A 12,536-nucleotide genomic window follows, 5' to 3' on the forward strand; every position below is an offset into this window, starting at 1 on the left:
AATATTCGATTGCCTTGGAAAAAATATTCTATTCAGACAGAGTTGTGAAAAAAGAGTGATGCATCGATTTAATATCGGATAGATCGTTTAATTTTTCGATTGAAATGTGCCAGCTGGAAACATAAATTGCATAATATAGCAGGATATACATATACATTCAGCGTCACGAGCAATCACACTTGGATTGGGTTTCTATCCGAATTCTGGAAAGCCTGTTATTGTTTAGTAAGACAATTTATTCAAGCAGACTACTATAACTGCCGGAAGCGATAATTATTCCTTCGCGAATGGGTATCTGTTTAGAATCGTTCAGCTCCTACGTAGGCAGATGCATTCACGCCGAGCAAGTGTTATTCGATTCTTCGCCAATCCCGAGGCTATACTTATTATAGGCTTGTAGCGATAGCGGTGAGTGCGTAGGCGAGTGTCGAGAACGAGGCTTAGAGGATCGCTTTATATCGTACTTCCGTGCTGGGAATGTGGCTGAAATGCATGCCAAGGCACGTACATGGGTATCTACCTGCAGCGCGAACCCCAGGCTGACAAGAAACCATACGAGCGAGGAACGATACGCTCCAAGCCAAACCTCGGGGCTAACCCTGACCCGCGGCAATTCGACCTAGCATCCATGTAAACCCAGCGATCGCTCAACGAGGAACTTACGAGGAATGAGCAGTGACCAACGATGTACCACCGTCCGTCTTTGCAGGTTCAACGACTGACTCTCACCACTTTGCACATCCCGTGGTTCACGTTCTCTGGTGAATTCATGCTCTACCGTTCCGCGAACGGCCCACCTATACCCCGAGGTATGCACGCATCGTGACGGTCTGGACAAGTTGTCTTTCGATAACTTGCAGCATGGCACCACCGCGTACGTGATGCCTGTTTACACTCTGCGCAACAGATAGAGCCGCCGACGTAGAAGTGAAATATGAAAATAATTTGAAACCGGTTTGCGTGATTCCTTGTATTATGTGTGGCTCTACTTTGGACGCCGCATCTATAAGCATGACAGGTGCCGTTTGACGAATTCTCACGAACACGTATGGTTATAAGTCGTTGAAACACTGTAGACGAATGCTGCGGTAAATCACCTGCCGTTTTTCAAAGCCACGTTACTTTTTGCATCAGCTAACAACGCTGCAAACGAAGTCCAAGTGTCGATTTCTTTTGGCCAAAGTCGATACCCTGAGAGTTTGAGGCTTGATGTCAGGCGTGTGAACTCTGACATTCGCCGCCCGTAATCGGGAGGATTGAAACTGGTTATTGTCAATTGTGGATAGATAGTGCACGAGTGGACTGACTCTTGATGCCGCGGCCGCGATACGCGGTGTGCCTATATAACTGGTCCGTCGCGAGGAGGCAGCGTAATATCTACCGTGAGAGATCGGAGGGAACGGAGTATGGTCTATCCGACGATCTGTGCATACGTTGAACGAAGCCATTGTTTAGCCCAAAGGTAAGGCAACGCTTCCCCCTCCGTCAGGATCGACTTCGGCTCGACTTACCTGGCTAAAGTCGAAGGTACGGGGAACCGTGCATGCGGCGGCTACACGCCTACCCATACCGTTCGCTCTACTCGCGTTATTATACACCGTCACCTCTGCACCGTATCGTTGGTGTGCCATACACCTACGGGCACTGGTTGCATTTGAGCAATGGCTCCGAGGCTTGCAGCCAAAGTGAATAGCGTGTCGAAGTGGAGAGCTGGCACGTGGTACTTATGACACAGAAGTTTTGACGCTGGGCGTTGATGATGATTATGTTTTTGACGACTGTTGGAACCGATCGTGGGACGTTCGCAGTCCGTTTGAATTATGAACTTATGCCGTTAATATTCTACACCTCGTCCTCTGCCGCGGATGCCGGCTTCGACTTCGACTGCGACGAAGAAACGGACATTACGTAAGTCTGGACCGCGGTGAGCCGGCTCCATAATACCCAGGCTACCCACACCTAGCCGTACACGTCGGCCGCACTCTCCTCCTCGACGGGCGGTTCTTCCGTTCCAGCTGACTGCCGCCTACGCAGAAAGAAAAAGCGACGCGAGTGACTTATTCAAGACAATGGATACGATATCCTCCCAAGACGACGGGGTGAAGGCAGTTTGAAGGAGCGAACTGATATTTTACCGACTTTCGCTTTGGTTTTATTGAATAGTCCAGTATGCGTAGCTGAAAAAACTATGCGCTCGTACGGGATCTGTGAAAATAATTGCCACCGGTAGTCGTTCTAGTAATGGGGAGTAAATTTTGTGTCAAGAATATCGATCTGGATCGACGATAGGCGATGTGGTTAATCCTAAGTACCATGTTATAATGCTTTCGACACGAGGTCTACGATCGTAATTGTCAAGGGAAATACAAGGTAAAGCTGTTGAACTGGTCTAGACCGAATAGATGAAACGGACTTGTAGAGAAAGAACCGAGAACGGAGAACGGACTAACGACTCTGGCCTCCTTTACTACCGCGTCTGCCGCACTCGCGGCGATGACTCACCTGCGAGAAGTCGAGGAGGAACCGTTTTTACTTACTCCGTTCCCCTGCGTCGTCGTCGTCAGTCTCGACGCCATCCGATGTAATCTTTCGAACCTATCCGACTTGTCGAGCGAAGCGAGTGAAAGTTGAATATGTACAAGAGGCGACTATAGTCCACGTCCAGGGGTGAACATTTTCCAAACGGGTCAAACTCCACGCGATTGTTTTTCTGCGACGACGGACGTGTCGCGTCGTTGTGAAACGTGCAGCCCATCCGACGATCGTGAGGAAACGATTTGGTATCAAAGGTCTTGGCAATTCTTTCGGTTCACTGCTGCCAATCGTCGAGCCATTCACGGTTTCGGCATGTTACTCCGCGTAGACCTACCGACGCCATACCTACATATTGGTGCATTTGTCGTCAGTGGCAGGTACCGCCATTGCCCTGCTGCAGAAACCCTGATCACCGTTCAGTTAACTTGATTGGCTGGATAATGCTCACAGTTGTACATAAAATGAGGCTGAATTTTATCGTTTCTTCGCACGTTTGCCTGCGCAATTTCTTTGCAGACATACATACACGGTACACACGCCATGCCGGAAACCGTGTTCTGCGATTAACATAGATAGTCACTTTCTTCATGTAGTCGTGCATATTTTCAGATGAACCTTAATTCAACCGGTTTGTCTCGCCTGTTTTCCGGCTGCTTGAATATTAGTTATCTTCATGCGTTATACCTCAAAGTAAAAATTTCTGTACCTGATACTAACAATTTGGAAATACGCGCCTAGTTCCGGCTATTACTTGTCTTGATTCGGGTCACCAAGTGATTTTGCAAGTTAAGATTCTACGTAAGTACTGAAATTCTCGTAATATGAAGAGCAAGCAGTGGTGGTGGCACGTTATCTAATTCTGAGCGTGGATTCTATTCGTTATCTTATCAATTGAGACTTTGAAGCCGCTTTTAAAATTCGCGTTGTAATTGGAATTCATTCTCTATTTCTGCAGTGATAAAGTCGAATTGATTGAATCGTAAAGATTTAATGCGTTGTATATGGGACGATTTTCCCCTGTGCATATTTATGATTCTTCATCATGATTTTCTATTTTTCGATAGAGCATCCGTCGCATTCACCGCGAGTGAGAAACTGAGTAAAAACTGGTCGAAATTTAACAGTTTTCAAAGAAAGTTGTCAGTCCAGCTCTCCGGCCGCTATGCAAGGCCATTTCTACACATGTTATGTTTGTTTTTATAACCCCGCGACATGCATGTGTAGTTTTCAGCAGAGTTTCGCTTCTTCGGTTGGGCGGTCGACAGCGTAGAGAGTCTTTCCTGCTATAGTTGGGTTTTAGATGTTTTCCGTTAATTCTCCTGTCTGTAGCAATGCCAAAATCGAAGCGCTGCTGATTAGAATCGATATTTTATCAGTCGAGATAACTAGAATTTCCTTTTTCAAGACTTGCGCGTGTCTCTCTGCCATAGATACGAGCCGTTGGGGTTATTAAAAAAGACGGAGCTAAATAGGAAATGAAAAAGTTTTTTCCATTCCACTTGCTTTGCGTTTAACGTCCTGGGTATAACGGAACAAATAAGGTGAGCCAACACTGCGTTTGTTTAAGGGCGAAGATTGCCGACGACGATAAAATATTTTCGCACTCGGCGGCGAGAGCGAACCTCAAAGCTTTCTGGCAAACACGTTCTGCATTTATTCACCGCTTGGATTGTGGCGGCCACATCGATTCTGTGTTACGAGGGTGAATCAAATACAAACGAGATATTTTTTATTTGTTTGTTCAAAGAAATTACGGTGCAGAACTCCGGGATTGGTGGTACGAAGTTGGGCATACGTTCGGCAACGAAGATGCGTATTAGCTCCATCGTACCTGCCTTGCAGCACTACGAAGAACCTAAAAAAATTCTAACCTTCGCAGATGTAAAGAAACGTTAATTTTCTCTTTCCTGTTATCCTCATAAACGCGGCTGGGTTCCGGGTAATACCTTCGAGGTCGTATACGAACAGCCCTCCAGGGACAAACACTTCACCAAAGGATGCCCCTAACAAGCCGAGAGCTCGCACGAAGGCGAACCTTTCAAGTGTACCCACCGCCAGGTTTCCTGGTGTTTGAAACCTTTTTCTGCATCACCTCAGTTTCAGCTCATTCTCCTCTTTGTACATGCCTATACCGATACCACCCACGCTTTTCGAAACCAAATTTCGGTGTTCACCGCGAGGCAGGCCTGAAAGGGCCATCAGAGTGTTCGCGTCTTGATGTACCCAATAGTGTGCCGGATGGATTCTTCTCCTCGCATCACATTACCGGACTCGGTCCACTGTACCTCGTCCGTTAGTTCCGTGAACCCACGAGGTTTGACGCGGGGCACAGCTGTGGAGTTGCATCTTTCAGTGGTTGGCAGGTGTTCAACTGCAGCAACGGGAAACCCTCGAAGGAGGCAAAGAAGCCTTAGAGAGATATTCAGCAACTCGTAGAGGGGATGTAGTCGGATACCTTACGTCCTTACCCCTATACAGCCTCGTCGCCGTGCGAATCGTCCCTCTTACCTTTTACCTCTCTCTTCCCCTTCGCCTCTTTCACCTCTCTCGTTTTTGACCTCTCATAGACTGCGCAATTCTCGCGCAACAATACCCGTAGACATGGCGCACGTATTATGCATAGGCATATATATAGTCTGGGCATCTGACTGCCAGGAATACATATACGTGCGAGCTGTAAAATGGGTTTATTTATCGGGTGAAATTCTCTTGCTCGTGAGTGTCAGCCCTCCAGGGTCGTATATTTTATAGCTTCACCCAACTTGGTGTTACTTTTCGCACTCACCGTCCTTTCCCCCGTATTGTTATGTTTTTTTTTTCTTCTTTTTCCCATAACAAAGGAAGTTAGAGATTACACTAGAATCTACTTGTGTTTCTGCTTGGAACATGACTGTTAGATTATGTCGATTTTGATCTGAAAAATTATTGCCTTCCACGTTAAACAAGACTATGATGTCAGGTTCGAAAAATGGGAATAAAAATTTTCTTTATCAGGGGTGAGTAGCGAAAAAATTTTACCTAGAAAAATAAGAGTGAGTGTCGATTCCCCCATTTTCCGTGTGGCTGGTAGCGAGATACGTAATAATAGGATGAAACGGTTGAATCTGTGAGAGAATCTTGCAGGTCGGTCGGTTAGGGTGGCGCGCATGCGCGGCAGCGTGCGCTAAACTATTTTGAACCACGAATTTTTCGAAATATGGGTCACCACTGGTGTTTGCGCTCGTGCTGGATCGGCTTACTCACTTACCTCTTTGCTTACGTTTTCGTCCATCTCTATTCGTTCGTTCATTTCCCCGTTCTTTTTTCGTTTTGTTTGATCGAATACATCACGTCCTCGGCCGCGGTCCCTGCAGCTCGTCTGCTCCGTTATAACGTCTTAGCCATTTCCGTCTGAGCATTTACCACACCGAGCTATATTATCGTTGCGTATTAATGCTACGGTACATTCTACCTTCATTCATAATCAAGTATTTTTGTTTCATATATTGCGAGAGTAGGTACAGAAAACATTGTGCCTCGTGCTGGAAGTCGCTTGAATTGAAGTCGCGCAAATTGAATGTATATTTCTAACGGGTGGACAGGTATTCTCTTGAACGGTAACTTGATACCACACGAACTGCGCGGCGGGGCACGTTCCGTTGAAGTAACGATTTAATACGAAATTTGATAACTAATGTGATTGATGTATTGAAGAGAATGGGAGAAAATGGTTTGCGAAACCATTAGAAGAGGAAAACAGCTGAAAGCTGTTCAAAATCAATTGAAGAAGCCTATCTATCTGATTATAAGTGAATTACGCATAAGGCAGCCATTTTAACCGTAGCCTCTTCAAAGCATTCATGTTTCATGGAAATTTCATGAAAATCCTCATCGATTCTGTTCTAGAATTAACCTACTCAAACAAAATTTGTGTATTTGGCCGCAGATTGTATAATGCAGACAATGTATTTATAGATATATTGAAATTCGGTGCATAGGTACAAGCCTAAGTGAATACTACGTATTAATTTGGAGTTTTGACAGCCAATACGAATATGTATTTGAGGGTTTTCCAAATTTCAAATTTCTGAAACGAAATTCTCAATACAACAGGTACTGCGAGTCCCGATCGTGGTCGTCTTTCTTCATAACATCGAGCTTTCAACTGATTCGTCTCAATTATTTTTGGTATCTTCTCATTCTCCCGTTTCCCATTCACGTGAATCTTTCACCCGAGAATAGACATAGCAATGATCAGTGCTCTCTCTTTTTCCTGTTATAGCTTGACGATACGGCTCTCCAGTTATACAAGGACGGTGACTACGGTGCCTACCTGGACCTGGAAGCTTCCATCACCGAGCAGCAAGAGGAATTCGAAGGTTTTCAGACCAAGTGAGTATCGGCAAGCTCCTCTTTTTCCCTCCCTCGAATCTATCGGTTTCGTTTCTCGTCCATCTCTTTTCTTTTTCCCCCCACATCTCCCTGACATGTACTTTTTATTTTATTTGAAAATCACCTTCAGTACTGCCGTGGCAACATCTTCCTTGACTTTTACGTGCATTTCGAGGGTCTACTCTCATCCAGCCTATTTTCGTAATCCAGCGTTGGCAAATTTAGATAGAACGTGAAACTTTACCCACTTCGGTAACACGCCCCTCGGCGCTAGCGTGATACATATGCTTGTGTCACGTGAAACCCAAACCATGTAAACTAGGCCAGTGGCAACTTTCTTGCCTTTTTGTCTCCTCCGTTTCTTTTGTCGAACGTTCCATATAGCTGGAGGTTGAAGGTTGCGGATTCATTTTGGTTGCGGATTTGCACGAGTACATTTGTCTATGCACAAGATTTTTTTCACGGCAGAAGCAGATTGTATAAAATCGTCGACGTCAGAATCTGAGCTCATGCCAGACGATGCATATGCATCAGCATGTACTGACAGCACACCAATTTGGGAAGAATGGCTTGTTACGCCGGTGCAATATCCATTGGAAACAACTTGTAGACCAAGGAGGGATATATAGATAACGTTTATTTGTGTACACTTTGTTTATCTGTGTACATTAAGAATAAATTGAAGCGAGAGAAAGAGAAAGAGAGAGGGAGAGAGAGAGAACGGAATAATATTGACCGATATTGACCGCTCTTTCTAAAACAATAACTCGGCGCGCCAAGAACGATGTAACGCTCTCGGGGGTTCAACAACCAGGCACAATAAGTTAAACTCACAACGTAAAAGTCCGTAAAGTATAAATATAATACATACATGCCAGGTATACATGTAATACTTTTGGAAATTATGGCAGGATCGGTGATCAGCTTTCCGTGTCTCGTGACATTGCATCGCACAGATCAGAGTACCTGAAACTGAAAATGTATTACACATTTCAGACATTAATCCTGGAAAGCATTATAGCTATGCTGGTATATACATATTTGCCGTGCTGTTGTGCGAATTCCTAGGATTTACGATTAAATTATACAGTTGTAGTAGTAGGGAGATGTGTGGAAATGCATTTCCTGCACGTAAATCGCATTTCTTGTCTTAAGATATTTGAAAAATTAGAAGAAGAGAGTAAAAGACATAAGGGGTGTAGAAAGACTTCGTAGGTGTATGTAAGGGGAGAGCAGAAAATGGGGCAAGAATTACGGTGCTGGGTGAATTCCCGGGCGGCGAGTGGTGCAATTTTCCAAGTATATTTTTAACGTCAGCTTTGTGTCTTCTATAGCGTTGGTTTACTCGTGGTATTACTCTGTTATTCTTGGCAAAGTGTCGAAAGCCTGCACTATCCTCGTATTCATTTCCCAAAACAAGGATCGCGGACATGCAAGCATCGACGGATACCGAGGTAACGGCACATTTTCTCTATACCTCTCCGTAGTAGCTACAGCTATGCCTGCGACGATACGATACACCTATGCATATCGTAGATGTTTTCATTCAGAGTCGCACCGAACGCGGAAGTAGCTGGGAGATTTTCATCCGGATGTGTTGTGAAGTTTTTGACACATTGAATGTGTAGCTAGTTCGCCGACTCTTTATCGTGACTCGCACGCAGTTTATCATCGGGAATTCGGGTTTTTTTTCTAATAGGTTTTCTGAGATTCATTTTCAGGAGAACTGCAACCCATGCAGGTGGCGAACAGGGTGTGTCGTAAATAAAAGCCAGATTCATCAATGCGTATCACGCTTAGAAATGACTCAGACCTGAAATCAATGCTCTCCAAAGATACAAAGTTTCGTAGGTACTTTTTCTTTCTTCGCCACGTTATTGAGGTAGCGAAGTCGACAACGAAAAATGCAGTCAACAATTAGTCGTTCTGTCACGTCCGAATTACTCACGTCCAGGTGGTGTCATAAGGGGGGAGGGGGGGGGGGGGGGGCTTCAGTATGCGCCGCAGATTTACTTGCATAGTTGAATGCATCTACTCTGCATAGGTACACTCATTTTAAATAACAATCAACAACGACGTTGAAGACAGGCAGTGGACAACGTCGGCGGAGACGCGTTGCGGATGAGAAAGTCGCCGAGCTGACTCAGAAGCGTGAATGGCGATGGAGGAAGGATATATTTACAATATACCGTGTGCCAGCAGACTCCCTGGTGACACGGAAATAGATTTCGTAACCTGGTTTCCCCGCATTATTCTAAGAAATTCAGTCAATAAGGACTTTTAAACTTTTATCTTGCCATTTCGATCCTAATTATGCACTTAACACAAGCACAGATTCTCAGCGCCATCCGCTGAGACATCTGATCCGCATGTGGTGTTGTAATTAATATGACTGATCGTAATAGATGTATAAATTACACATATTATATGTATACGTACATTCGATGCGCTGCATTCTGACTCTACCGGTCCTCTAATTAGTACATATTTCACTTGTCTGTTATGCCCGACATTTCGTCAGAGTGTATATCAGCAGACGGAAGAGTAATCGCAAAATACGGAAATTATCATTTGACCTAAAATTGGCAATCGGTTTTCCAAAATTCCGATCAAAAATCCAATCTCAATGACTGTTGGTTAATCAGCAAAGTGATGGGCAGCGTCCCTGAATCTACAATAACTTGGCGAGTAAGCTTTGCACGAATGAGGTAATGTTTATCGTCATTGCCCATTCAATTAAAACGTGTAAGTCGTACGACGGTGAAAGAAGAGTTGGAAAATGACAATCGACGTAAGAAAGAGTAGTCGCGCATTGCTTCTGTTAGGAGCCGATAGAATGGCACACTTAATGAGAACTCGCTTGAAACTATCAACTTAAATAAGCCAATGTGGAGAAGGGAATGAAATAAGTAGGAGAGAAAAGTTGTTGAAACTTTTGGTCTGCTCTCCAAACTCTCGGCTTGTTGTTGGAGCCTCCTTCTGAGCCTTTCCAGTTGTGTCAACGACGAATGCGCGTTTCTCCGCTCTGTCCTCTTCAACCGTTTTCCTCCCTTTAAGTGTTACACAAGTTTTGTGACCCGTTTCATAGTGTCTCACTTATTCTATGTTACCTCTTCTACTTTCTTTCCGTACGGGTTTCCTTTCTCTGCATATTCTGATCCTTTTTACAAAATTTCATTACCGTACGGTCACTACTCGAGTAGCCAACGATGCTCCAATAAAAATTGCCCCTCTGAGCTCCCGCTATTTCCCGTCCCTCCTCACCGCCCTGCCTTATTCTTCAGCTTAAATCGTTTTTTCGTTCGCTTTTACATGCCTCGGTCTGTACTCATACCGTAATAATACTCGTCTGCGCTCATGACACGCGTAACGACATGCGTGACCGATCGATCGAGTAGCTGGCATAATCCATAATCATTATAGTCGGATATCATATACGTGATGCGTACGACGATTTTTTTTTTTTTTTTTTTTTTATACGAAAATAAATCTACGAGATAACCATGGTACCCGAATCGGGTTAAAGTTTTGCCAGTAGCAGATATGTATTAATTTCGGGAATAAAATATGGCATTAGTTTAAAAATATTTGCATCATGCCACGTAGTTTGAGACGTTGCCATAGCAACAAGGAACCAACTTAGTAGCATAATAAATGCCGCGGAGAAATCAGAACGTATTCAAAAACAAACCTGAATTAATTCAACGCACAGTTGTTATCATACTTATGTTGAAGAGAGAATTAAAAAATTTCAATCCAGCTTGAATACCTGTCCTGTTCATTCCTGGAATTGAAGGTACTGTTACAGCCTGTCTCTATCCACGAGAAATGTTATTATGGGTGAGCCCCGGTCGATTTCGACGTTGTCATATATATTTTGAATTATCCAAGTCCACGTATCTAAATCTTGTATCAAAAAATCCATAAGAACTTCTCCAAGCACCTAGTTTTAATCTTGTACCAGTGTCGTTACCGGGATGTTCATCCCTATACCGGTCCAGTGCTGCTGCAGGCGGCTTGTAGTCACATCGTACATCGGAAAATGGTAAATTCAACGGACTTAGGACCGACTGACCTACATTATCTATTCGACGACGTCGGGTACCCCACGCTCTGCAAATTGTTGTACAACAAATTCTACTTAGGTGGAATATGCCGCGTATGAGGGGGGTGGCCACGAAGGCTTATTGTTAGGCTTGTATTACAATAAGGAGATATCTTTGCGAAGCTCGGATGCCCCTGAAAATTTAATTATACTAGGTAGTTATTTCCTTCGCCCATGTACTTTCTCCCCTTACTATTAGTTTCCGTGTGTAAGTAAGCAAGTAAGTAAGCACTAACGAACGATCCGCGGAACGCTGCTGGAGCCGAGAGAATGGAGAGCCGATTCACCGTTAAATAGGTTATCCTCGCGGTGAATCCTGAATCCGCGCAACTCGAGGCCTTATAATCACGGTAGATCCCCTTTATATTTATGCACTGGGTGTCCCATAATTTATCGTCGACTTCTTCCGCGCTAAACGGGCGGCTCTCTCGCAGGCGAGACACGGCTGCGGGGGAGTCGCGGTGCTTGATGAACCGGTTCGCTCGGTCGCATGTGCCCGCCGCTATCAGTATGCGACGAGTACCTTCCGCGGGTACTGTATAATTCCTTGCCAAAACTCTCGTCGTTGTATGGGTGGAAAAGAGGACAATGTTTGCCAGGGTGGTCACAGGTCTGGAAAATCTGGAAAAAACCTGGAATTGTCAGGGGATTTTTAATTTGGTTATGGAAAAAACTGAAAATATCAGTTTTTTATCATAGGAATTGGAAATAATTTGTTGAGATAACAAGTTTACTTTTTTTCGTCGAGAAAACAAATTTGCTTAAACTGAATTTTTGTACATTATATTTTTTTTTCAATTTTCATAGAATTCTAACCGAATATAAAGTTATCCTGCTGAACGATTGAGGTTTTGGTAACTTACTGAAACTGGGAAAAGGTCAAGGAAAACTTGGCTTTAGGTCCTCGAACACTTGGAAATGTCATGGAATTTTTCTCCCATAAATTTGTGGCCACCCTGCCCTGGTCTGCAAACCTTTTGTTTTTATTCTTTATGGCAGAATCTTTGCTGTCCATTATTACTTGATAGAAAATAGTAGGTGCCATTTATCCACGTATGCATGAAACGAATATCAAACTATTTTCGCACCTTCTCGAAACCGTTCAACTTTTTACCGAAGTATCCTAATCGGTAATGTAAGTCGGGACACTCTGTATAGGGTTTTCGGGTGATCGTGACGTTTCTCAATATTGACAGAAGATTCGGCCGTGGCATACCGTGTATTCAGAATTTTTATACTACTTGTATGCAAAAAGTTCCAACAACTTTTTCCGCTCAGTAATACATAATGCTGTTCTTACCGTGAACCGTAAGGTTACCTTGGAGAGAGGAAAGATTCGCTACCTTGGATGATTTCGCGGAGCGATGAGTTCATCGTGTATATTAGTGCATGTTAGTTTAGCGCGTAAACATCTCTGCAAACTGTAACCACAGCGGCACACGTGTTTGCACAGACCGTGTTTTTAGAGTAAAACAATCGACAAAACGACTTTCTGTGTATTCTGAAAAATTTCCGCCATTTTACT

The 12,536-nt window shown here is 44.1% G+C and overlaps 1 protein-coding gene across 7 annotated transcripts in view; it reads left to right on the forward strand.

Moving 5' to 3' along the window:
* Positions 1-12,536, forward strand: part of LOC124405098 (FH1/FH2 domain-containing protein 3) — a 72,958-nt gene that overhangs the window by 22,611 nt on the left and 37,811 nt on the right. For all 7 annotated transcript variants that reach the window (XM_046879704.1, XM_046879707.1, XM_046879706.1 and 4 more), the window contains one exon: positions 6,797-6,906. In XM_046879704.1, coding sequence (XP_046735660.1) covers positions 6,797-6,906 — 110 coding nt within the window. The remainder of the gene's footprint in view (positions 1-6,796; positions 6,907-12,536) is intronic.

This window comes from Diprion similis, chromosome 4, assembly GCF_021155765.1.
Source record: "Diprion similis isolate iyDipSimi1 chromosome 4, iyDipSimi1.1, whole genome shotgun sequence".
Classification (NCBI taxonomy): domain Eukaryota; kingdom Metazoa; phylum Arthropoda; class Insecta; order Hymenoptera; family Diprionidae; genus Diprion; species Diprion similis.